Below are 23,831 nucleotides of genomic sequence, written 5' to 3' on the forward strand. Positions count from 1 at the left end.
ATTTCACCCCATTGTCAAGCTGATTATACGCACACTGGGAAGTATTACATTATGGTGGTCTGGATTCAACTGCATCATGTTATTCATAAAATATCATCATGTCTGTACTGGGAGACAACCAAGCTCAACCTGATGGTCATTACTATTATTCTGGTTATTATTGTGACAAGTAACAGTTAACAACAGTTATTTCAGTCCAAACAGTTGAGTAGAAGCGTGTGAACCGTCGATGGGTGGGTCGTTTAATCCGATGTCACAGATGACCCCAAGCTTTTCAAGGCAACCATTTCTGCAAATTACAAACAATATTTCAGAGCATACTTGAAAATACTGCAGTAGTAAAAAATGGTACTAAAACCTGATTAGCAGCTTGCAAGAACAGAAGAGATACATATGTGATTATTTAGTCCTACATTACAGTAACATTACTGACACCTAGTGACCAGTGTGGAATACTACATTGCTTCAATGTCTTTGAATGTGTTTTTTGAATGCTTTATATTTGTCAAGTGTAGAGGGACGGCTGTCAGTACCTTTAAATTTGAGATATGACAGGAAGTCAATAACAGTGTCGACAATGTCCTCATCTGCTTTCCTTTGGCTACCTGTGAAAACAGCAACAAATAATGTTCATATTTTGAAGTATCGGTATAGTAAAGTAAAACACTTTTAACCATTTAAAACCGTAGGAGCCCAGTACTGGAACCCATGATGTTGTGTCTATGCTGCTATTGTAATTAGCAATAAAGTGTAACGGCTACGTAACCAAAATAAATGTCAGCTCAATGTAACTGATTTTTGGGGCTGCATGAGTGCAAAGCTACGGTTCAATGGGGGAAACATGAACCCTAACATAAACGGAAGAAAAGCATGTAAAATGGATGTCATAACATCCACACCAACCTGTTCTGAAGTCCTCCTCCTGGTCCATGTCTCTCTTGCCAGCCAGACCAGGCTTGTCTCCCAATACTGTATGTCCGTGTATTCCATCTGTATGTATACCAACAGTACACCGGTGTGAATTTGGGGGTTTGTATAACAATACTGCATGCTGAACAGTACATGTGCACTAAGTACTTACGTGGACCTAGTAAGTAGCCAGCACTATTGAGAGTCCAGCCTCGTTTCTCCTTTGTCTGCAGGATCAAATGGGAAGGCATGAATCTCATATCACAATTGGATGATATGGATGATATTGGATGAAGAGTCTTGAACCAGTCATGATGTGCTATATATATATATATATCACTATATGGACAGTTACTATGGTACACATAATGTCATTGGATGGGCATATCACCTCGTACTTCGATACGGGACAAAAAATTACAAAATTAAAAATGAAAAAAACAAAAAAAAAACCTTAAACTGTACTTTACTATAGCTCATCAACGAACCAGACATAGAAAAAACCTGGAAAGCCTGACGTGACGCATTTGTCACAATAGCAATAAAGATAATAAGACCGCCATTGTTAGCTAGAGAGAGAGTTTTTATTTTATTTATTAGAGAATGACCTGTTAGTTTTTGCTTTCAACCACATGTATTAAACTTGTTCAGTGAAGTACTGATGAAATAAACTGAAACGGCATATTTGCAACTTACCGCAATAACCAGCTGGATGGTGTCAGAGAACATTCCACACAAGATGAGTGTCGCACACAAAATCCAAAAGCACCTGTTCATCTAAGGAGGAAGTAAAAACCCATTGAGGTTCAGAAGAGGAATATTTATTCATAAGTATACGTAGCTTACCTTGGTAAAGATGGTAAAACGCTGTCTGCTCCTCCTTGGGTCCAGCTGGAACGGCTGAGTGAGGAAACGGACACTCCATTCACCTTTTATTGTCCTCCTGCTCAGCGTCAGCAGCCCTCTCCTCACGTATAAGAGAAAGCACAATCCCATGACATCACGTAATGATCACATTTTAGCCAAGGGGGGCGGTAGGGGTTATATATCAATAATCGTGAAAAACTGGCAACTTTGTCCTTTGGGTTGTTGGATTGTCATCATCAGCTGGGTTTTGACTTTATGGCAGCCAATGGCAGCCATGTAGTTTTGGTGAAACTTCTGTTTTACGACAAGACAATGAATAAGTTCATAAAACAAAACACAAACATGACAAAACGTCCTGGACAAGCTATCATTTACACTTTGTCTTTCTCGAGCGATAGTGAGATAAATGTTTCAATACTGCAGAGATGACTGCAGAGTCTCAACTGGTGTTGGGACGTCCAGGAGAGCTGGATGAAGTGGTGCTGAGGAAAGTCCGAACCCTTAGACTGATGGATAAGAAGAAGAAGAAGAAAATGGATGTGATGGATAGACTATATCAAACACTTTTGTTGTAGGACTCATATGACTAAGCAGCGCAAAACACACAATCCTGAAAGAGACTTCAGAACGGTCACTGGCCAACCTTTCTGGCACTGTGTATACAATTATACATAATATACATAATTAGTCTTTCATGCTAATAATCCTCACAGCAGAGGAAAAATTAAGATATGCCTTTATTCGTCCCTCAGTGGGGAAATTTGTAAATTTGTAAATGTTGCTATTAAATGATTCACCGTGAAATGATTATAATTGACATGTTCCATACAATAGTCAAAATAAAGACTGATATGTCTTTTCTCATAGACCGCCACGCCAGCCAGCGCCCACTGGGTATTTCCTGTCACAGGTACTACTGATGGTAACTGGAATCACACATAATCACATGACTCTGTTGGAGGACACACAGTGCAAGGACAAATATCATCAAACAGAACAGGACGGCGAAGAACAGGAGTAAAAGACTGAAATGTGAGACGTTATCATTTTTATAATAACTGATATTACGAACATTTGTATGTTATGTCTCTCATTTGATCCTTGTTCCTTACGAAGTTTACTACTGTATTTGTCCAGTTTGTACTAAAGTCAAGGGTCATGTTTCTCCGACACTGCAGCCCCGACCACGGTTCCCTCCCACCTATCTTTACGAGTGTTCTGGTTTTCTTCAATCCTGCTTCTTTGTCAATTCAAACCATATTGTGGTTCTTAAATTTCATTCCAAAGCCATTCATGACTATATTTAGTATGGATACTTGTCTTTGAATATAGCTGGATTAAATCATTTGTGGATTTCCGGCTGTGTTTATGAATGATTATGAAGTGTGCCTCATTGTTCCGTCCTACTTCAGAAGTCAGGCCATACAAACAATACAGAATTATGAAGTATATATAATGAGATGCATAATAAACAGGCTGTGTGCAAGTATATCCAGCAATATTATAGCTTGCTCTTACTCCAACCAATCAGATGAGAATGACTTACTAAAAAGCATTAAGTCTACCCTTAAATGATTGACGTCACTCTGTCACCCACTTGTACTAATATGTGCAAATTACACTTAATCACTCACCATTTAGGTCGACTTCAAAAGGAAACGACAGTCATCCAAACATATTACATCGTTAGCACAATTATGTGTTATTTGGAAGCAGAAGGTAATTGCAAAAAAAAAAAAAAAAAAGTGAAGAAAAGTGCACAATTTTCTCCTGGCGTGTGAGAATGAATTAAGAGTACAATATTAAGATGTAGCCTTCAGGCCTATGTATTGACCGTCACGGGGCTGGAACCACAAACAAAACACCATCTCATGTTCTTAAAGTTACACTTCTGTTTTACTTGCCACCGTATTTCACCCTGGTCGACTATGGCCAATGAACACTCAAAAATATGCATTATATTGAAACCGATTTGACGTATTCTTGGCCTAAATGAAGCATTTTCAAGTATAAAATGGCTACATGAATGAAAATAGATATCGATATGAAGTACTTTGGTACGTGACAATAAATAAATAAACAAATAAATAAATAAATGAAATAAAGTTATTTAAAAAAATTATTAGGAAAGCAGGAAGTGAACAAATGTAACAGTTACTGATTGTAAAAGTACCAGATGTAGGATAGGATTTAATAAGCTTTGCTTCTTCCTACTCCTTTTGGACATGTGGAACTGGGAACTGATTATGGGATGCACTCAATTGGAATCTGATGCATGTTCAAATGAAATAAAACCATTACCATTACCATAGACATACAAAGATGATACAAAAATGTGAGATGTAGTATTCTACACTGGTCACTAGGTGTCAGTAATGTTACATTGATGAAAGAGTAGCCACCATTGTCAAGGGTGTTGACTATAGGGGTGTTATTTCATGGCTAGAGGGCTCTAATAATGTTAAAAAAAAAGGTTGTGAACAGGTTTTATTCTATTTATAAACAAGGAATTCTACTTCATTAAGATTCACTTTTCACAGCCGGGTCTAGAACCAGTTAACCGCAATAAACGAGGGAATACCGAACATATAAACGACAGATTCAATTGTCAATTGCCATTGTGGTAATGGATACCATGTAAGAAAACAGGCTAGCTTTTCTACAAATGTTGAATGAATGTATGTTAGCCGTGTTAGCAATGACACATTTGTCTTACACCAGCCTGGATTATGCTCTCCCCCGAAATCGAACCTTGTGATTGATCAGTTTGTTCTACGTTATTTCCTGTATGTCTCATTTAGAGTGCGTACAGTTCACTCCTCCGATTTTTGATCAATATTTGAGATGTATAATGTTTAAAATCTCTGCCAATGTATGATAGGATGGAGAAAAAAAATCTGTGGACAATTTAGCAATATATAATGTAAATATGGTTAGCATGTAGGTGACAGAGTCAGGAGACAGGGAAGATGTGGGTTCGATTCCCTGCTCGGGCATCTGTGTGTGGAGTGCTTAGAACCTGCTTGCAAAAACACACGAATATTTGTGAGTGTGAAAACAAACATGTATCCAATGCCGATATGACCCTGGTATCGACACTATCGATAGTTGAATCGACCCCCCCAGCTCTCTTAATGAGTTAAAGTCTAGCACAAAGCTGTGTTTTTAGACTTTCAAAGTGCTACTGGATTCATACGGGTTAGAATATCAAACTTGATCACCAATATCGGCAGTGTGCAGTTATCCACTCCATCTTATCGCAGCTATCCGAAAAGCAGAACCGGAAGTATGTATATAAGGGCTATACCAGACCCAGAAGCCCTCTCACTTAGAACGAGTAGGAGTCAGTTTGGTTTGGACGTGGTCGTCACCTGCCTGGAATTAACCCCCAAGACGGAGAAACGAGGTAGGCAGCCTTTGACGCCATAGCCACCATCTTTCCTTGAGTAGGACCGGGTGTCCTGTTGGCTAAAGTTAATTGTGGATTGATTAGCTCTGCTCCGACGACGTTTCCTACAAAAAGTTCGAGGCGACTTTGAATCGAATATTTCTCTTGTTATTCACTTCAGTGCCGTATTATTATTATTATGATTATAAATAATGCCGTTTGCGTGAAGGTACTTTACACACGGTTTCATATGAATTGTAGCTGTGGAGCTGCTTAATTGCTGAGAATTGGTATCGGCGACAAAAATGCTGGTGTTATTTGGTATCACATCGATACCACAATTTCAGGTCTGTTGGAAGTCCACCTCTAGAAGTCATATTTCAGGAGTTCTTTTAAAATTATTTGGTGGTGGTATAGTTGGTTTACTGTTTTATATACATATTTTAGCCTTTGTTATTTTTAGCCATGCATTCAGGATTCTTAATATTTCAGTGACAATAAACACAAAAATAAAAAAAATATTTTTTTTTCCTGCCACACAATTCCACACATTTTTTAAACCTAAAATATGACATCATATTTAATATACACCGTTATCCACAATGAAGAGTGACAGAAAAACACAACATTTTTGTGTATGTCCTGTGATTGGCTGCTGACCAGTCCAAGGTGTAACCTGCCTCTTGCCTGAAGTCAGCTGGGATAGGCTCCAGCATACCTTAACGAATATGAGCGGTATAGAAAATGAATGCATGAAACTCGCGTGTCCCCCCATTTCTAGGGGTGGAGCCGAACAATGGTGCAGCTTCCATCATCTCCAAAGATGGGTGTCACTCATCTCTCTGAGTCGCCGGAGAGCAAGGAACGACGGGAAGACACCGTGATGGTTGGAAGCCCAAAGGGAGATGTTCCCGCCAGCCTGTGCGTCTTGGAGAGCTTTGAATTCCCCGCAGCCTATCACGGGTATGAAAGCTACATAGAAGACGGCCTTATTTGCCTCAAACATAAAGTTCGCAACTTGGAGAAAAAGAAGGTAGGCGGCAGCAATGCCCTTCGTATGTGGTAAAAGATGTTTGAATGTTAGCGTGTTGCAGACAGACAGATTTTTGTCATGCTGCCACAGCTGAAACTGGAGGACTATAAGAAGAGGCTTGACTGTGGTGAGACTCTTAATAAAGACCAAATGGTGAGTCCAGATTTTGAAATAGCATGAAATGTATAAATGTGACTCAAAATGGGTTGAAGTGCACTGTTCTAGATGTTGCACCTGTATAAATGTGTGTCACTTGACTTCATTTAATCACATCTCTAGTTGTCATTCCCTCAAATGTGCATTAATTTATTCATTTTCTTTCGTTTATGTGCTGGAGCCTATCCCAGCTGTCTTCGGGCGAGAGGCGGGGTACACCCTGGACTGGTGGCCAGCCAATCACAGGGCACATATAGACAAACAACCATTCACACTCACATTCATACCTATTGTCAATTAACCTAGCATGTTTTTGGTATGTGGGAGGAAGCCTGAGTCCCCGGAGAAAACCCACGCATGCACGGGACGCATGCATGGTGGCGACTTAGGCGGCCTACCACCTTGGTCTTTCTGCCATTCCCCATTGAACGGAACTTTACCTCCCTTGTGAGATTGTGAGATCATGGCGAATGACAGAAAATGCCGTAACTTCTTTTTGTGCAAAACCACCTTGAATTCGTTCCCCTGATGTGTGGGTCTTATTGGGATCCTATATATGTGGAATGCTGAATTCTGCAGCAGCAAATAACTACTTTTAACATGCTGCCTTGGTCAGCTACTGGAAGTTCACAATAAATGGCCAATTTTGCTGCTACCCTTCAGATGCATGTTCATTTTGAAATGGGGCACTGCAACATTGTGTATTTTGCCAAGGAGCATTGTGACAACACGGGGGAGGACATCTCTGGACTGAAAAAGTTATTTTACTATGACTGTAAGGGTTTTTGTTTTGATTTTTAGGCCGCCGTTGATAAATATGAGCGGGTGGTGCACAATCTGGAGTTTGCTCAGGAGCTACACAAAACCCTGGAAAGCTTGACACAAACTGTAAGAATGGAGATATTTTCTCTTGCCTATTTACATCAACGCCTACAAAAGATGAACAATTGCTGTGCTGTAGTTTGGAAAAAGAAGTTGTGATACAGCTGTAACGCGGGAGATGTTGATATCGTACCTTTTGTTGGTTAGACATAATTACCGTTATTAAATAGGGTCTTTATTACGTGAGCGAATGTAAGCATGCCAAGGGTTTTTGCTGCTTATATGAGCAACATTCGCATTACAGTAATCCTTACATATGGATATTGAATATCCCATAGCTAATGTCTTTTTTTTCCAAAACTGCTTGACTGTCTATGTCTTCACAGCTGCTGAGGTCGCAGAAGAGAGCAGTAAAGCGTGAGCAAGTGGTGAGGATGGAGGAAGAGAAGAGGCAGCTAAACATAGTGCTTCAGATCCAGCACCTCCTTAGCAGCCTAGAGGAGGAGCATGTAAAGAAAGACCTGCTTAACGGACTCAACCAGGCACCCTACCTTCCAGCCCAGAAACTGCACAACCTGAGCCAGCTTGCCAACTTGCTTGCAATGAGGCAGGATAACAGTTTAAGGTGATTTTTGGCTCTTTGGAGATTGGTATATATTTATATTTGTTTCTCTTTGGCAATACGTTTGTCTTATTTCATGCACATATGCATTTTGTATCAGTTTATCAGTTTGTATCAATTACGGCAAATGTATTTAATACCGCATAGGTTCAGATAACCAGGAGATGAATGGAAAGCTTATGGCAACATGACTTAGAGATGATCCAGAACATTTTGGTCCCCTCAAAAAGGACACATTTAAGTCTACACTTGTATAGACAGGGTGGATCGTAAAATTTAAAGAAAACTGTAATTTAGCGTTATTGGTCAATTTGACAAAGTCACTGTTTTTTTTTTAATTTACTTTATAAGACTAATTTGTATGGAGTTTTTCATGTGTTGAAGTTTAGCACAGAGGATGGAGCAAGCAACTCTGATCTACATGGACCTTCTGGAGGGAAAAGACAAACCTGTGGCTGGATCGACATGTGCGTATGAAAATATGATGTATAGATACGTAATTGACTTGTCATTTCTAATATGACATACTATTCATATTCCATATTCAGGGGCAAAATACTTTCCCAATTTCTGTAACTAAAATTCTTTCTCAATGATATATTCCAGACTATTCTTAAGTAATGTACTGTATCAAATGACTTGTAATGTTTGCAAAGTTTCCAATATTCTATTTTTTTTGTCTAGTTAAACTGCTCAAAGAGGATCTCACCAGACTGCTGAACTGCAAATACTTCACTTGTCTTCCTTCCAAAAAGACTCCAGGTGAGTTCAAACTGATATGAAGTGGTTACCTTCACTGACTCACATATGTGACGGACAACTCATCCTAATAAATAAAAATAAATCAATAAATCTAACTTTAATGCACATGATCTCGAACTCATTTTGAAGTTCCTACCGACAATGGCCTTCGTAACAAGCACCTGTTTGTTTGTAATTTGTTAAAATATACGTATTTTCATCTGTTTGCATCTGACAGACATATCAAAGATGACACCCTCTGAAGTTTCGGGGGAGGTAAATACCACTTGGCTTGATTATACTACATGGATAATTATTTTATATAATTCTGCCATTTCTACTAGATTTTAGGAATTGCATTAAATTTTACATTTCAATATACTGAGTTTGTGGGTATGTCGGTTTCTTGACAGTTATTTGTGTGTTTATAAAGACTCTAGCTGCTCTGAACCGGAAGGGCGAGTTCCAGGTCATGAGCGTAGAGGAACCTCCTGACTGCTGGGATTCAGATGGAGGCACGTCACCTAAAGTTGCAGTCCACAAGCCATGGAAAGGAGCAGCCACCTTGATCCCCAAAGTCCCAGTTACTGACAAAAGCAAAACGGCTGGCAGCAGAAAGGTAGCTTAGATTTGGTGTCATTATTATTATTATTATTTTTTTTTGTAATACTTCTTACGAACTCAAACACAAAACCACTGCATGTAATTTTCTACCACACGATACATGAATGCTAAATGTTTTTTTGGCTTTTTTTAACAGGAAAAAGAAAGGAAAACTAAAAGAAGGCAAACTACCAAGACTGTGAGTATAAAATCAACAGCATCTTAAGAAAATGATTTGATTTTGATTCCTGACAGGATGACCACATGGATTTACCCGGACTAAAAAGCTCCCTGTCAACCTTATCCAAAGACCCTATCCTGAGGAAACAGCACTTGGAAAATCTAATGATGAATATTTGTGGCTCTTTCAGTTTTATGCAGGTGGGATATGTAGTAGCTATTGATGACATAATGTATACCGGTACACTAGAAAATCAATACAAGACATGGACTCATCTGGTGGGGTGGTGGGTTAGATACACTCCCCTTGTGCGTCCGCTTTTTTTTGTTAAAGATTTGAAATTGGTGTGCAGAATTCTCTTCTGGATTGTGAGTCATTTCCAGATGATGGAAACTCGAGATTGAAAAGGGCGCCATCTGAATCGTCCTCTCCTTTGGGTAATGTTGACATGGAAATTGCTATACTCTCAAATTTGGTTTGACTTCTGATCTGCACTGTACAAATTGGTGTAGTCTTTACTGAATGTTTATTCAATTTTTCCTCTGTATATAGTGTCGCCTAGTTTTTGCGACAATGCCAAACATTGACATTTTATTCAGATTATTATGCATGTTTTCAGACAAACATTAACTATGTTTTTGCAATCAGATATCGTCCAAATGTGATTTAAAACGGTATGTTTTGAGGGAGAGTGAGACAAGCATGGGCTGATGCAATTTCCTACAATGAATGCTGAATATAAATATAAAGTGTTACATAGTGTTTGGCGAGTAACGTTTCTCAATGTGTGATTTCCTTCTCCAAACAGCTCAGAGACATTCAAGAAGCTCAAGTGATGCCCATCCAAAGGAATTGCATGTAAGCGATCAACCAGCTGTGATTGTTGTCAGATTTGTGGCTAAAGTTTAATTGTTTTTCTCTCGCAGTCCACCCCAATCTCCACCAGGCTTCTCGAACGAAAAAGCAGTCTGACAAATGGCGATCAGTACCTAAAAAGCTATGGACTGGAGCTTTCCTCCGATGTAAGATTTAACACACTTAACATTTTCCTTGTCATTGTTTGGCTACAAAGAGCTGGCGATCTCTTGTTGCTAACGGGTACTGACTATACAAAACTGATATTAGAGCGACAATCATATCCATGAAGAAGGTCACAATAACTGCAATATATCCACCCCCAACATACACACTTTTATTTTCTGTCGTCATCCATAGCATTATATGGCAGTATATTCATATAAATCAGCTTTGACTCTGTGATTTACATTTTACATTCAGTGTTAGGACTTGCTTCATATTGATTGGGTCTGTCTAGGGCCTAATTGATTAATCGACTAAGAAAATAGTAATGAGTTACAGCCCTAGTTTGTTGTAAAGTCACCGCCTCAAGTCTGCTGGTAATTACCTGCATGAATGGTACAAAATAATGAATGAAGAATCAAGTCAATTACTTTTTCTTTTTTAATTCAGGCCTTAGGTAGTGGTGCCGAGGTAGAGCCCAGGTACACCACGTCTAGCACTCAAACACCACCCGAGTTTGCTCCATCAGAAGAACAGTCACAGCCACGGGGTAAGTCTTTCCTGGATGTACCGTGTGTAAATTGCCTTGTGATAGTGTTAGTTGTGAAATGCCAGTATATAAATTATGAATGTACTTCAATTTACCCGACATTTTGATTCTAGAACCAAATTTTTGTCTGGCAGGGGGAACTATTCAGGCTCATCTCAAGAACTCTGACCCTCTCTTCTGTGCTTCAAGAGTAAGTACATCTCTGAGCTCTGTACATCCTTCACCAAAGTCTGAACATATACTATACATATAATTAATCATACAGTTAAAAGTTAATCCATGAAAAATGTAATATCTATATATAATGTGTTTTAAATGTATACTTGTATTTGAAATCTCCCAAATGTCAATATCATATTTTTCAGCTCAGAGGCATGTAGTATGGAAGAGCTCACAGTGGAAATTTGCATGCGTTTGTTTGCACACGGGTGATTCAAGTACGCGTAGGTAATGGCTTTTTGAATTCTGACCGACTTATGATCATGATCGCCTGTCACACGTTCAACAGGTGTCGCTGGCTGTAAACGCTTGATTGCTTCACTGATTTGGAATGAATAAAAATACTAGTCCGATGAAAGGAGGTGTTTCATGGGCTTTTGATGTATTCACAGAACTCTGGATCCCACCATATATACGGATGTGGAGGAGAGCATCATTCCAGTGGTAAGTTATTGAAGTGGTGCAATGTGTGTAGGAAATGATCAAGACGCCATTGAACCATCATGTCTAATTTTCTGCATCTGTTGCTACACATTCTCTATTCCTTTCTAACTCTATTTTTAGCAGCCTGGAGTGAGTCCTCAAAGGTTAGCAGCCCAGAGCGTGAGGGCGAATTCACAATGGTGGATTCAGGACATGGTGATTCCCTCCCCGTCTCCATCTTAGAATTTCCACATAGTCCTCGCGGCCACCATCACGCCGCTCTACTCCCTATGCAACTCTATCCCGTCTCCCAGCCGCTGCGAGTGGCATTCACCGCCTCTCGCACCGCCAATTTCTCCCCGGGCAACTTAGACCAGCCCATTGTTTTTGATCAGCTGCATAGCAACCTCGGCGAGATGTACGACAGCCACATCGGTCGCTTCACCTGTCCTGTTAACGGCACTTACATGTTCATATTTCACATTCTTAAGCTCGCAATCAACGTGCCACTTTATATCAACCTAATGTGCAACGAAGAGGTGATGGTGTCGGCGTACGCCAATGATGGCTCGCCGGATCACGAGACGGCCAGCAACCACGCCATCCTGCCTCTCTTCCAGGGAGATCAGGTGTGGCTGAGGTTGCATCGTGGCGCTATTTATGGAAGCACCTGGAGGTACAGTACCTTTTCTGGCTTTCTGCTCTACCACGATTGAACTCCTGTCTGGTTCCTGGGTTTTGTATCGAAGCGGAACTGGATGACATTTCTGGAGAGTATTTGTTGTGAAAGGTCACCAATTAAGCTTTTCCGGTACTCGTTAAAGCTCAGGAAGGAAGGACTGTTTTTGGTGGTGGGTATGGTGTTGAACACAAGGCCAGTATGTTGAATTTAAAAAAAGATGTCCAACTGGTCTCTTTTGTGTACCTCAATAAAGTATGAGCAGTGAGGTTTGTGTGATTGGATTTTTTTTTTACCATACCTCATTGGTGAGGAGTGGGATGGGGGGGGGGCCTCAATAATATATGTTGAGCTTTGTGTTTAACAGACTTGTGTGGGGATATCCCCAGGTCTTTTTTTGTATTTGCAGCTGTTATTATTATTATTATTATTATTATTATTATTTTGCTTTAAACAGCAAAAAACGCCAAAAAAGCGTTTGGATTGCGGCGCGTATGCCCCTGTCGGCCACCGTAGTATCAAAAAATTTCCCACTGCATTTGAAGGTAACACGGACAACGGATTGTCCTCGTCGAATTCACCTCCTTCATGGACACTTCCTGTCTCGCGAAATGGACGAAGCATCTACTCTCACCCCGTTGATTTACATCCCACAAGAGCCTGTGGATAAGTCAGGGCCGTCATGACAGCACCGGGACAGGAGAGAAATACTACCCAGCATCCTCCCAACACCGGACGGCCACAGACGGTACGGACTGTGAGTCGGTATGTGGCTTTAGCCGCACTGTGCATCCTATGCTACAGCAACTCTATCCATGGGGAGTTGGTGCACGACGATGTTTGGGCTATCGTCAACAACCCGGACGTCCTACCGAGCTCCAGTGTCAAAAACATCTTCCGTAATGATTTTTGGGGCAAGAGGATGTCGGACAATTCGAGCCACAAGTCCTACCGACCGCTTTGCATTCTCACCTTTAAGTAAGTTGTTACATCCCTATCGGTACCAACACAAACACAGCCATCTTTATATTGGTACAGTGTTAGCATTGAATGTCATTAAGGTAGCCATGTTGCATCTCCATATACAATGGTACATAGATGTATATCCATCTGAACAAAACAGCCACCTTAGTTTTGGGTTACAGGTGACTATTTAATAATGCTCTCAATAGTTAAGTCATTTTAATTTTATAATATGGGGGACAGTCAATCACTGTTGTAAATTGCCTGATTTTTTTCCCCTCTAATTTTTTATGTTTGGTTTATTAATAAAATACACTAATGCAAATTTTGGTCAGAAACAACCTCAAAGCAGAATATTTCCACCTTTACAGAAGGTGTCATATCGCTGCAAATTCATCCAACATTCATTTTGTCACCACATCAATCATGCAAATGCACATCCATCATGGATATGAGGTTTTACTGTATCTTTCCCTCCCTATCTTAGGTTGAACATCCTGCTGGGCGGGATGACGCCCCTGTACTTCCACATGGTCAATGTGTGTTTGCACTGCGCTGTAACCTGCCTGCTTATGCACACATGTGAACAATGTGTATTTAAAGAACCTCACCTGGCTTTCATCACATCCGTCCTGTTTGCTGTGCACCCGGTCCACACTGAGGCCGTGAGTTCATGACACACATCATGTAGTCATCTCCTCCTGTATGACAAGGGGAGACAATGGAGTTATAATATGAAGAAACATATTAATATGTGATGTATGTTATTTTCTTTTCTTTGGGGCATCAATTAAGAAGCTCCATGGGTTCTGCCTAGCAACAAGTGGCCACAAAAATGTGTTATCACAATGTAAACAGTTTATGTTGTTCAAATTGTATTCATTTGGGAAGTTATTTTCCTCGTATGAAGCCAAAACTTGTGACTCTTGTGGCTAAATTCACCATTATAGGACATAAGGGATGTAATTTAGTGATTTACAGAGGAACCTTGGTTAGCGTCCGCCCCAGTTAGAGTGTTTTTGGATAACATCCGAAATTTCTGCCACAATTTTTCCCTCAGTTTGAGTTATGTTTTCATAAAGCATATTTACAGGATAGGCTATTTGGAACCTATAAGTTGTATTTCGTTATTAAGTAACATTGTGCATCTTACAAGAGTTAGTGAAGTCTGTCTTGTTTTGTAGGTGTCTGGAATAGTGGGCCGGGCTGACATCTTGGCCTGTCTGCTGTTCTTGCTGACTTTCCTTTCCTATAAAAGGTATATGGACTTCACACCGTCACTGTTTACTTGTGTAGACAGAATACATTTCCTAATGTTCACGACCACGACGATTCGGGTTCATTTGTGCTTTCCCCTCCCAGGAGTGTTGGTGTGAGTGCCTGTGAGGACTCGGCACCCTCGACAGTCTCAGCAGGGTCTCTGCTCACCAGTTTACTGCTAGGCACTTGCGCCATGCTGGTGAAGGAGACGGGTATCACTGTATTTGGCGTGTGCATGTTCTATGATGCTCTAGTGCTCTGCGGCAAGCCTTTCTTCAGGTAAGCACCAAGGCAATGCTTTTTTATTTTTTGTACAGTACATTTAGTTTTTGTTTGAATCATTTTCATATCCAGTACTTAATAGTCCAACAATGGAAAGATCATTTTGAGTCTCTTGTCTTTCTGTTCTGTAGTCACCTGTCTGGATCCAGATTCAGACGTCTTTTCCATATATGGACACCCTTTATCAAACGAGCCTTTGTTGTCTCTAGTTATGTGAGTATGCATTCAGTGTTTTAGAAATTGGCCAATTTAATGACACTGGTCGTTATGGTAATTAATAATTATTTCACATAATGATCAATCATTTGAACATGTTGGTAATAAAATATTAGTTTGTGTGTCTGATATGATGTAAACATAACATCGTGTTACTAAATAAGCAGTGATCACAACACACTTGTGGCCTTCTGCCTAATTCTGTCTAATTGTGTGAACAAAATATGGATGTCATAAAAACATGAATAACTAGGGGTGTTAGGAGAGAGTTCCCAAGATGAGGCGATAAACCAGATTGGGTCTATGAGATGAGAATTTAACATTATACTTAAGAAAAGTACAATATATATTAAAATATATTGCAATCTACTAATGTAATTTCTATTGCGTTATACACGTCTGCACTGTGATTGTATGTTACTAGCCCCGCCTCCACCCAAAGAGACTGTATCGCTGAGAAAAGGGCTCACTCCGTTCCCTGGAACACAGAAAAACAGCATGTACATGTCTGTTGCACTATATCATGTTTCTATCATGTTTGTTACCTTTTTCAGGTAGTGGCTGTTATATCAGCTCGACTGTGGTTGATGGGAGGTTCCATGCCTCTTTTCTCTGAACAGGACAATCCCGCTTCCTTTGCTCCCTACTTGCTCACCAGGTCAGTAATACGTGCATGTATTCGCTCATGGTTGCATCCTGGTGAAATTGGCTCGGCTACTGGACCATCTTTTTGATGTCCTGTATATACGGGTCACCTTTAGTTAGAGTTGTAGTCTTTTTTTGTTGTTGTTGCCATGGTCTCATCTTGCTGGTCTGCTATTGTCCCTCCCAAAGTAGTGTTGGGAGAATCAAAAGCTTGTTGGGTTTCCTCTACTATTATATCGGAGGGGTGGGGGGCGGTGCATAAATGTTCTCACTTTTGTTGCCAGCGGTTAGATATTAATGTCAACAAGTTTCTCTTGTATACTTGTTATTGTTATACAAGCTATACAGTGTCAACAGATGTAATTAAATAATGTAAGGCAGGGTCTCACTTTTGTGAGGTACTGTGTATTAGTGGGAGATGTTAAGCATCTCTGTGTGAAAGGTTTAATTAATAAATGTGATGTTAATACAAAATACAAAATAATAAAAACAGTGTTAGTAACTTATTTGCATATAAAGGTAACTAACTTCTATATACGCATGACTAACATCACATTACTTATTAAGCTAATGATAACAATAAGGATATATGTAACAATAGCAAATCAGAATCCCAAACAATAAATTATTTTTATGATGTTGATGTTGTCTATTCCATCTTTGCCCACCATGTGCATTTGTCCTCAGATTTTTGACATACTCTTACCTGTTGCACTTCAACACCTGGCTATTGCTGGCCCCCATCGTGCTGTGCTATGACTGGCAAGTGGGTAGCATTCCTCTCATCCAATCGCTGAGTGACATTCGCAACGTGGCCTCTGTTCTACTGGCTGTGGTGATGGTCGCCCTCTGCCTCAACTGTATCCGATCCCTGCAGGTAAATACACCTCGTTCGCCCTTGTTGGATATTTGACAATTGACTATCCTGCCATAACTAATAAAAAAACATCTTGACTAATTCAGTAAAGATTTCTATCATATTTACTTTTGATGTGATTTTCTCTATATTGTTTCTCACCCCTTTTTCTAGAGACAAAAGAGCAAGGAGGTGTTGATGGGAATATTGTTTTTGGTGTTTCCTTTCATTCCTGCGAGTAACCTTTTCTTCAGGGTGGGATTTGTTGTGGCTGAGAGGGTTCTTTACATGCCCAGGTGAGTGTCTGTGGGCTACTCTAACAAAGTCAGAAGTATATTTTATTATTATTTCACTTTTTTAAAAACACATAGTTATGAAGTGTGCAGAATTAAGTGAAAAATTAGAGTCTAGAGCAAAAAGAAGGAATCGTTCCTCTTACATTTTTCTCCTCTTCTTCCATAAATGTGCTAATTGGACTCTCCTCCTGCAAGTATGGGTTACTGTATCCTGGTGGTTCATGGTCTAAGTCGTTTAAGTTCACTGGTTGGCCGTTGGGGGACAGCCGTCCTTAGCGCCTCAATGCTGCTCCTCCTCTTGCTCTTCTCCTGGAAGACTTTTCAGCAGAATCAAGTCTGGCTCTCCAGGGAGGCCCTTTTCAGGTGTGTGTGTTTGTCACAATAATATATAACAAACAGAGCAGGTACACACTCTAAATTTACCTAATCTCTGAATGAATGCATGGACCGTAATCTGAATCTGGACAATTAACAATCACTGTTTTTATTTGACTCATTTTCCTCCTTGTTTCAGTTCTGGTATCCGGACTTTGCCTCACAATGCCAAAGTCCACTACAACTATGCCAACTTCCTGAAGGACAACAGTCGGTACCAAGAAGCCACTTACCACTACACCATGGCCCTCAGGTCTGACTCTATGCCCTCTTACCTGTCTAACAATGTTTCATCTATATTGCAAATAGAAAATGTTAAATACACAATACAATCGTACAATCGTCCCTCGCCACATCGCACTTTGAATTTTGACGCTTCGCTCAATGAGTTTTCCAGAATACATTAATTGATAAATCATGCTGTTTTGTGGTTGGCTACTGCCTATAATTCATAAAAATATGCATATATGAGCAAATTGTATGTCTTTTGGGCCTCAATGAAGCATTTTCAAACCTAAATGAATCAATAAAAATGCATTGAAAGACACACTAATGTGTAGTGATCCACACTGGTCACTAGGTGTCAGTATTGTTCAATTGATGAGACAATAGCCACACCAAGAAAAATTATTATGTCCATTATATATTGGTAATACACGTGTAAAGGTGACTATGTCTTTTGGGCCTCAATGAAGCATTTTCAAACCTAAATGAATCAAAAAAAATGCATTGAAAGACACACTAATGTGTAGTGATCCACACTGGTCACTAGGTGTCAGTATTGTTCAATTGATGAGACAATAGCCACACCAAGAAAAATTATTATGTCCATTATATATTGGTAATACACGTGTAAAGGTGACTACAGGGGTTTTGCCAACATGACTCAAACCAAAAATTTCTTGCATTCGCCCCTTCATCCAGATTGCATCATAAATATATTCTATTATACATCCCACATTAGCCTGTAAATCCATTCCCCATTTTCTTCACTTTTCTTTATTACATATATTCTCATTAAAATGATTTTAATTTTTCAGGTTGTATCCCCGGCATGCCAGTGCTATGAACAATCTTGGCACTCTGACACACAGCCCTGAGGAGGCAGAGCGCTACTACAGGAAAGCATTGGACACCAACCCTCAGCATAATCGAGCACTCTTTAACCTGGGAAACCTTCTCAAGTAAGTCAAACGCACACACCCTAATGAGGACGAGCGGTATAGAAAATGGATGGACACATGCTTTAGCTTACCTTGTATGATGAATGAGGAAGTGGTTAAAGTCTTATGTTTTGATTAGTATTAACTATCATACATGTATGAAGGGAACATGTCAGTCTGCTAGGACAAGGCTTTAAACGTGAGTCCACTTACTTTTCAGTACTTGCAAGGTGTAACTCTTCTCACGTTGCTAAAAAGCCACAAAATAGCGATCACGATCACAGCGGGCTGACGAAGGTGTCAATAAACGTAACTGTGAAGATGTTCTGATCCAGGTCACAGGGGAAGGAGAAGGAGGCAGAGATACTCCTGAAGGACTCAATTAGCTTTGGTCCACATTTTGCTGATGCTTATTCCAGTCTGGCGTCGCTCTATGCTGACCAGGTAACCAAAAAAAAAAAGTGTCCGTAGTGTGATTGTTAGTGTTTCTAAATTCCAGAGGCTAGTGAAGGCTTGTGTCCTGTTGTGAGGACGGTGCTTCTGTTTTATCTGTCTTATTCAGAAGAAGTTTCAGCTTACGGTTTCATTCTGAATTTATATATGCATTTATATTTGCATTCTTCCACAGAAGCGCTTTGCAGAAGCCAATGAAACGTATTTGAAAGGTATAGAGAATTGTCCAGACAGCTCAGACCTGCATAATAACTATGGAGTGTTTCTGGTGGATACTGGTAAGTTAGCCAATACTGTTCTATCTAGACATTCAATGAAAGTAATTTTTTACCATGCTATAATGCTGTAAAACATGTGTTTAATTATTTTTGACATAAGAGTCCGCTTACATTGATTCATACCTGTTTCTGATTTTACTTACTGGCCTTGCTCTTCAACAGGAAACGAGGAACTGGCAGCTGCTCATTATCACCAAGCCATTAATCTCAAACCAGTTCATTATGTTGCCATGGTGAACCTGGGCCGCCTTCTCCGCTCCACCAGTAAGAACAAAGAGGCAGAGTTTTGGTATAAGAGGTAACATTGCACATTTTTCTTTGCCTGCTGGATTATACTTCCTATCAGAAGTTTTATATGGTACCTCACAAAAGTGATTTCACATTTCTGCAAATATTGTATTATATCATTTTATGGGACAACGCAGTTACACAATGTTGTAACCTCCACAGATGCTCAATAGGTCTGAAGACATGCTTGGGCAGTCCATCACCGTTCCCCTCAGGTTCTTGGGTCTTGTTGGTGTGTTTAGGGTCATTACTATGTTGGTATACTGCCCTGGGTCTCGGTTTCCCATGGGAGGGATCATGCTCTGCTTCAGTATGTCACAACACAAGTTGGCATTTGCGTTTCCCTAAATTAATTGTACCTACCAGCGTCGGCAGACCATGACACTCCCACTGGTCTGAGCAATGATGGCTCTGTGTTGAGTTATTTTAAGGGGACAGTACATTTACACTGTTATACAAGTATCACAGTGTCATTTTATCAATGTTGTCCCATGAAAAGATGTAATAAAGTATTTGCAGACATGTATGAGGAGTACTCACTTTTGTGGTGCTGTAAGACATTTAAAAGACAGTGACATCATAACACACAACCAAACCAGTAACCATGATTCTTGACCTCTGCCTGCAGGGCACTTCAAGTGACCAGGAAGGTGGAGATCCTGGTACCACTTGGAGCTCTGTACTACAACACCGGCAACTACGATGAAGCCCTGCGGGTTTACAGGGAGGCTGTGAGCCTACAGCCAGAGAACACTGACATTTGGCTGGCACTGGTTAGCATAGCACATTCACACAAATAGCAGTAAACCAGCTGCCTCACCACAAGTGACTGTATGCTAGTAGACGGGCAGCGAACCAATGAAAAAACTCTTACTTTTCTTGCGTTCGTGAAGCTTGCTTCGAGGTGCATGTATGTGTGTCGTAACTGTAACATACAGAAAATACAATTAATCTCTATACATGTATATTCAATATACCAAACACAAGTAGCTAGCTAAAACACGGGGACGTATTGCTAGCTACAGCACACCAAGTTGCCAAACATATTCAAAGTAATAATTCAGGAAGATTTGCGAACACAATTTGAAGTGTTTTTTTTACACGATACTTAATAAGACGAAAGTTACCCAAGGCCCAAACGTTTTAGAACAAACAGCTTGTTTATGAGCTTTTCAAACTTTTATGCAGTTGCTAGCTTGTACTTCACGGAGAAAACGTCAAAGATTGTCTAATAGCGAGAGGAGCACTCACTCTTGCTGTCACTGAAAGTATTCTTCCCCCACACGTTTTAAATCTCAGAAATCACATGAAACACTGTATTTGACCCAAAGACAAGACACTAAATGTTACATATTAAGAAACTAACAAGTGAGAAACTAATAATTCAATCTTAAAATTGCCTACTGGCATCTAAACACATGGTCATTTCTTGTGTGTCCAACCAGGCTCAGGTTTTAGCCATGGCTGGTCATACCGAAGAGGCAGAGAAAATGACCCGCAACATCATTTCTAGAGATGACAGCTGCATCGAATGTTACCGCCTGCTGTCTTCCATGTACAGCAAGCATGGCAACCATACAGAGGTGTGTGCACTATATGTTCGTTGTAACCATCCATTGTATATCCTATGAAATAATCCAAAATCTGTCTCTCAGTTAAAGATGGCTTACTTTATTTTGACTTTAGTGTATGTGTTTGTGCCAGGCTCTGGAAGCTTTGAACAGGGCTTTGCAGCAGAATCCCAGTGATCTCACCGTGAGAGCAGAGTTGCATTTCTCCAAAGGAAATCAGCTAAGAGAGATGAACCAGCTGGACCTGGCTTTCGAGGTACTGTTCTGTCTCATTGTCTCTCTACGCCTCGTCCTGGGTCAGCCAACAATGGCGGCCATGTTGACACCCTGTCACCCGCAGGGAGCCTTTAGGTTACATGCAGAGAACCTTAGCCAAGGGGATTGAAATGTCACCAGATCTAGAGACAAATTTGGTGTCTTTTCTTCCTAGAGCTATCAGTTGGCTGTGGAACTCAAACCTGATCAGTCCCAAGCATGGATGAACATGGGAGGAATTCAACACATCAAGGTGAAACATGTTTGTTCACTCTATAATTTGTGGAATACTACAACAGAAATACATGGAAAAAAATCCATCATCTAAAGATGGCGGATGGTCCCCAGACTATGTGACTCACATCAACAATGTTATGAGCTGTTATTTTGTCCAGAGACCAAGACTTTAAGAAAGTGGATACAAGTGGCTTCCATCCCATCTGCTGTGTATTTGTGTACCCAGGGAGACTACGCGGCAGCCAGGATGTACTACCAGAGAGCATTGAGTCTGAATCCTGATTCCAAACTGTTGAAAGAGAATCTGGAGAAGTTGGACCGCCTCGAGAGGAGGATGACAGGGGTGCCGTAGTCAAGTCACTCGGACGGCGCTCTTTTCCCGGAAACCTCACAGGGTTCACCGCCAGTTGACCTTCGGTAGCCTTGACAGCAGCTGGGATGCTGAATGATCCTTTTAATCTGACACTGGGTTGGTGAACTAAGTACTTTCTGGACTCATGAGGATTAGTTGAGCCACAGGATGTCCAGGTTGAAGTGAGGAACTGTAACAGGGCAGTACATACTGCAGTGTACGGTTCCAGTCGCATGTTTACATACGCATCATGGGAATGAATGTTCATTCATTGGGGGCCCTTGATCATTTATTTGATGGGTAGAATGTTTATACTGTGTACATATTCAATTATATTTAAAAACAAAAATGTATTTTGAATTTTCCCTAATTTCTTCAAGTTAAATAAATATAAAATCTAGTAACACGGCCCTTAGCAGCTTCCACCTCAACACTATTTGTATGCAAGGGTTTTCTCCGGGTACTTCCTTCTTGGAACAAACGAACTGTCCCAATGAAAAAAAATCATTCATGTCCATGATTAGTGTGTGTCAACCTCGGACCGGACCTGTCCTTTGACGCCGCTTATCAGCTGTACCAAAACATGCTTACCTGCATCTTTAGGTATTCATTATTTGGGATGTGTACACCACTGCAGCCTGGAGATTTGATCAGGGGATATTTCTCCGAAATTGCTGCTGTTTTGGTAGAATATAAACCGTTTCAAGGAGGAACAATGCAAATGCTGTGGTGTGCATATTTTGAAATTATTCAGTTATCAATACCTGTCACCTATCCATCCTTATTAGGGTCAAGGGGTTATGCTAGAGCCTATCCTAGTTGACTTCTGGCAAGAGGCGGGGTACACCCTGGACTGCTTACCAGCCAATCACAGGGCACATATAGACAGCTATTCCACCAAATACCAAATAGTCTTAGGTTATGGGATGATTACTTCTTTCCCTTTATCAAATGCAAATCAATGTATAACCTTAATTTTGTGTTGACATTCTATCTCTGTTACAATAAACCTACCATTAAAATGGACTGTTTATGTCTGTGTAAGAGGCTACAAAATAAGCTGGTGAGCAAATAATTATTTTGCAAAAGCAGATTTGTGGTTATGTCAGAAATGACAAATGATGAGAGGAGCAACAGGAAAGAACGTGAATAAAATTGTCGATACCGAGTCGCTTCAGCTCTGTGAACAGCTGCAAAAATGAAGCGCATAGAGAGAAAAGGCCATACCTGCTGTAAAACATGGTGGAGGAGATTCGGTTCTGTTCTAAGGCTGCTTCGCTGCATTCCGCACAGGGTGTCGTTAATCTGTGCAGGGTACAGTTAAATCTCAAGACTCCCAAGACATTCTGGAGCCAAATATGGAGAACAAACAACAGGATAAAGACCCAAGACACACAGACGCTACCAAGAATGTCAGAAGTGTGAAACATTAACCCTTGTATTACGTTACGGGTCAGTTTGACCCGTTTCAGTTTTTGTGTTGACCAAAGTACTGTTTATCCTTTTTTTCTTCATGAAATTTTGTGACTTTTCCTCATCTAGGGTCATGAATACAAAAACTGAAACGGGTCAAATTGACCCGTAACATAATACAAGGTTAACTAGCATGATTTGTTAACAAATCATGCTAGTTATGCTAGCATGATAACAAATCATGCTAGTTATGCTAGCATCATGCTAGTTATGCTAGCATGATTTGTTATGCTAGCATTAGCATTTGTTATGCTAGTTATGCTAGCATGATAACAAATCATGCTAGTTAACCTTGTATTATGTTACGGGTCAATTTGACCCATTTCAGTTTTTGTGTTCATGACCCTAGATGAGGAAAAGTCACAAAATTTCATGAAGAAAAAGAAAGGATAAACAGTACTTTGGTCAACACAAAAACTGAAACGGGTCAAATTGACCCGTAACATAATACAAGGGTTAAGACTATTCTCAAGTGGCTTTTAGAACCATGAACCCGTCTGGAGAAGGCACCCTTTAAACCCGAGGAGTGGGAAAACCATGTCAACTAATTGCTGTAGGTTGAAAACATCCTTAATTAGCAGACATTTCCCTTATGCCTCGGACCAAAGTCTGACACGATGTCACTATAGACTAGAAAATGAGCAAGAACAGCAGA

General features: G+C 40.3%; 3 protein-coding genes across 4 annotated transcripts; 2 read left to right on the plus strand and 1 right to left on the minus strand.

Annotated features, from left to right (window-relative positions):
* On the minus strand, window positions 1-20,510 carry gal (galanin/GMAP prepropeptide). Its single transcript, XM_058068565.1, has 12 exons — window positions 20,416-20,510; window positions 20,163-20,213; window positions 16,875-19,998; window positions 16,598-16,746; window positions 16,286-16,450; window positions 13,788-13,877; window positions 1,756-1,876; window positions 1,606-1,686; window positions 1,082-1,136; window positions 904-990; window positions 534-605; window positions 1-289 (listed from the first exon to the last, which is right to left on the minus strand). The coding sequence occupies exons 6-12, from the start codon at window positions 13,796-13,798 to the stop codon at window positions 243-245; spliced, it is 474 nt and encodes a 157-aa protein (XP_057924548.1). The 5' UTR covers window positions 13,799-13,877; window positions 16,286-16,450; window positions 16,598-16,746; window positions 16,875-19,998; window positions 20,163-20,213; window positions 20,416-20,510; the 3' UTR covers window positions 1-242.
* caprin2 (caprin family member 2) lies at window positions 5,038-12,476 on the plus strand. Of its 2 annotated transcripts, none has more exons than XM_058068544.1 (18): window positions 5,038-5,182; window positions 5,946-6,197; window positions 6,288-6,350; window positions 7,155-7,241; window positions 7,562-7,800; window positions 8,182-8,264; window positions 8,482-8,559; window positions 8,777-8,814; window positions 8,972-9,157; window positions 9,299-9,340; window positions 9,397-9,522; window positions 9,675-9,759; window positions 10,131-10,180; window positions 10,249-10,344; window positions 10,793-10,892; window positions 11,027-11,082; window positions 11,504-11,555; window positions 11,676-12,476. In XM_058068544.1, the coding sequence occupies exons 2-18, from the start codon at window positions 5,961-5,963 to the stop codon at window positions 12,248-12,250; spliced, it is 2,193 nt and encodes a 730-aa protein (XP_057924527.1). In that variant the 5' UTR covers window positions 5,038-5,182; window positions 5,946-5,960; the 3' UTR covers window positions 12,251-12,476. The 2 variants fall into 2 exon arrangements, with proteins under 2 accessions (XP_057924527.1, XP_057924528.1); XM_058068545.1 differs by having other exon boundaries at window positions 11,679-12,476.
* tmtc1 (transmembrane O-mannosyltransferase targeting cadherins 1) lies at window positions 12,732-22,814 on the plus strand. The gene is made up of 19 exons (XM_058068537.1): window positions 12,732-13,191; window positions 13,664-13,841; window positions 14,361-14,434; window positions 14,539-14,715; window positions 14,850-14,931; window positions 15,489-15,592; window positions 16,267-16,456; window positions 16,610-16,731; window positions 16,927-17,094; window positions 17,246-17,359; window positions 18,147-18,290; window positions 18,605-18,713; window positions 18,898-19,000; window positions 19,163-19,298; window positions 19,917-20,061; window positions 20,734-20,871; window positions 20,993-21,115; window positions 21,290-21,367; window positions 21,578-22,814. Exons 1-19 carry the CDS (start codon window positions 12,896-12,898, stop codon window positions 21,701-21,703), a joined length of 2,607 nt encoding a protein of 868 aa, XP_057924520.1. The 5' UTR covers window positions 12,732-12,895; the 3' UTR covers window positions 21,704-22,814.
* Window positions 22,815-23,831: the final 1,017 nt, after the last annotated feature.

Source organism: Doryrhamphus excisus, chromosome 3 (genome assembly GCF_030265055.1).
Source record: "Doryrhamphus excisus isolate RoL2022-K1 chromosome 3, RoL_Dexc_1.0, whole genome shotgun sequence".
Lineage (NCBI taxonomy): Eukaryota > Metazoa > Chordata > Actinopteri > Syngnathiformes > Syngnathidae > Doryrhamphus > Doryrhamphus excisus.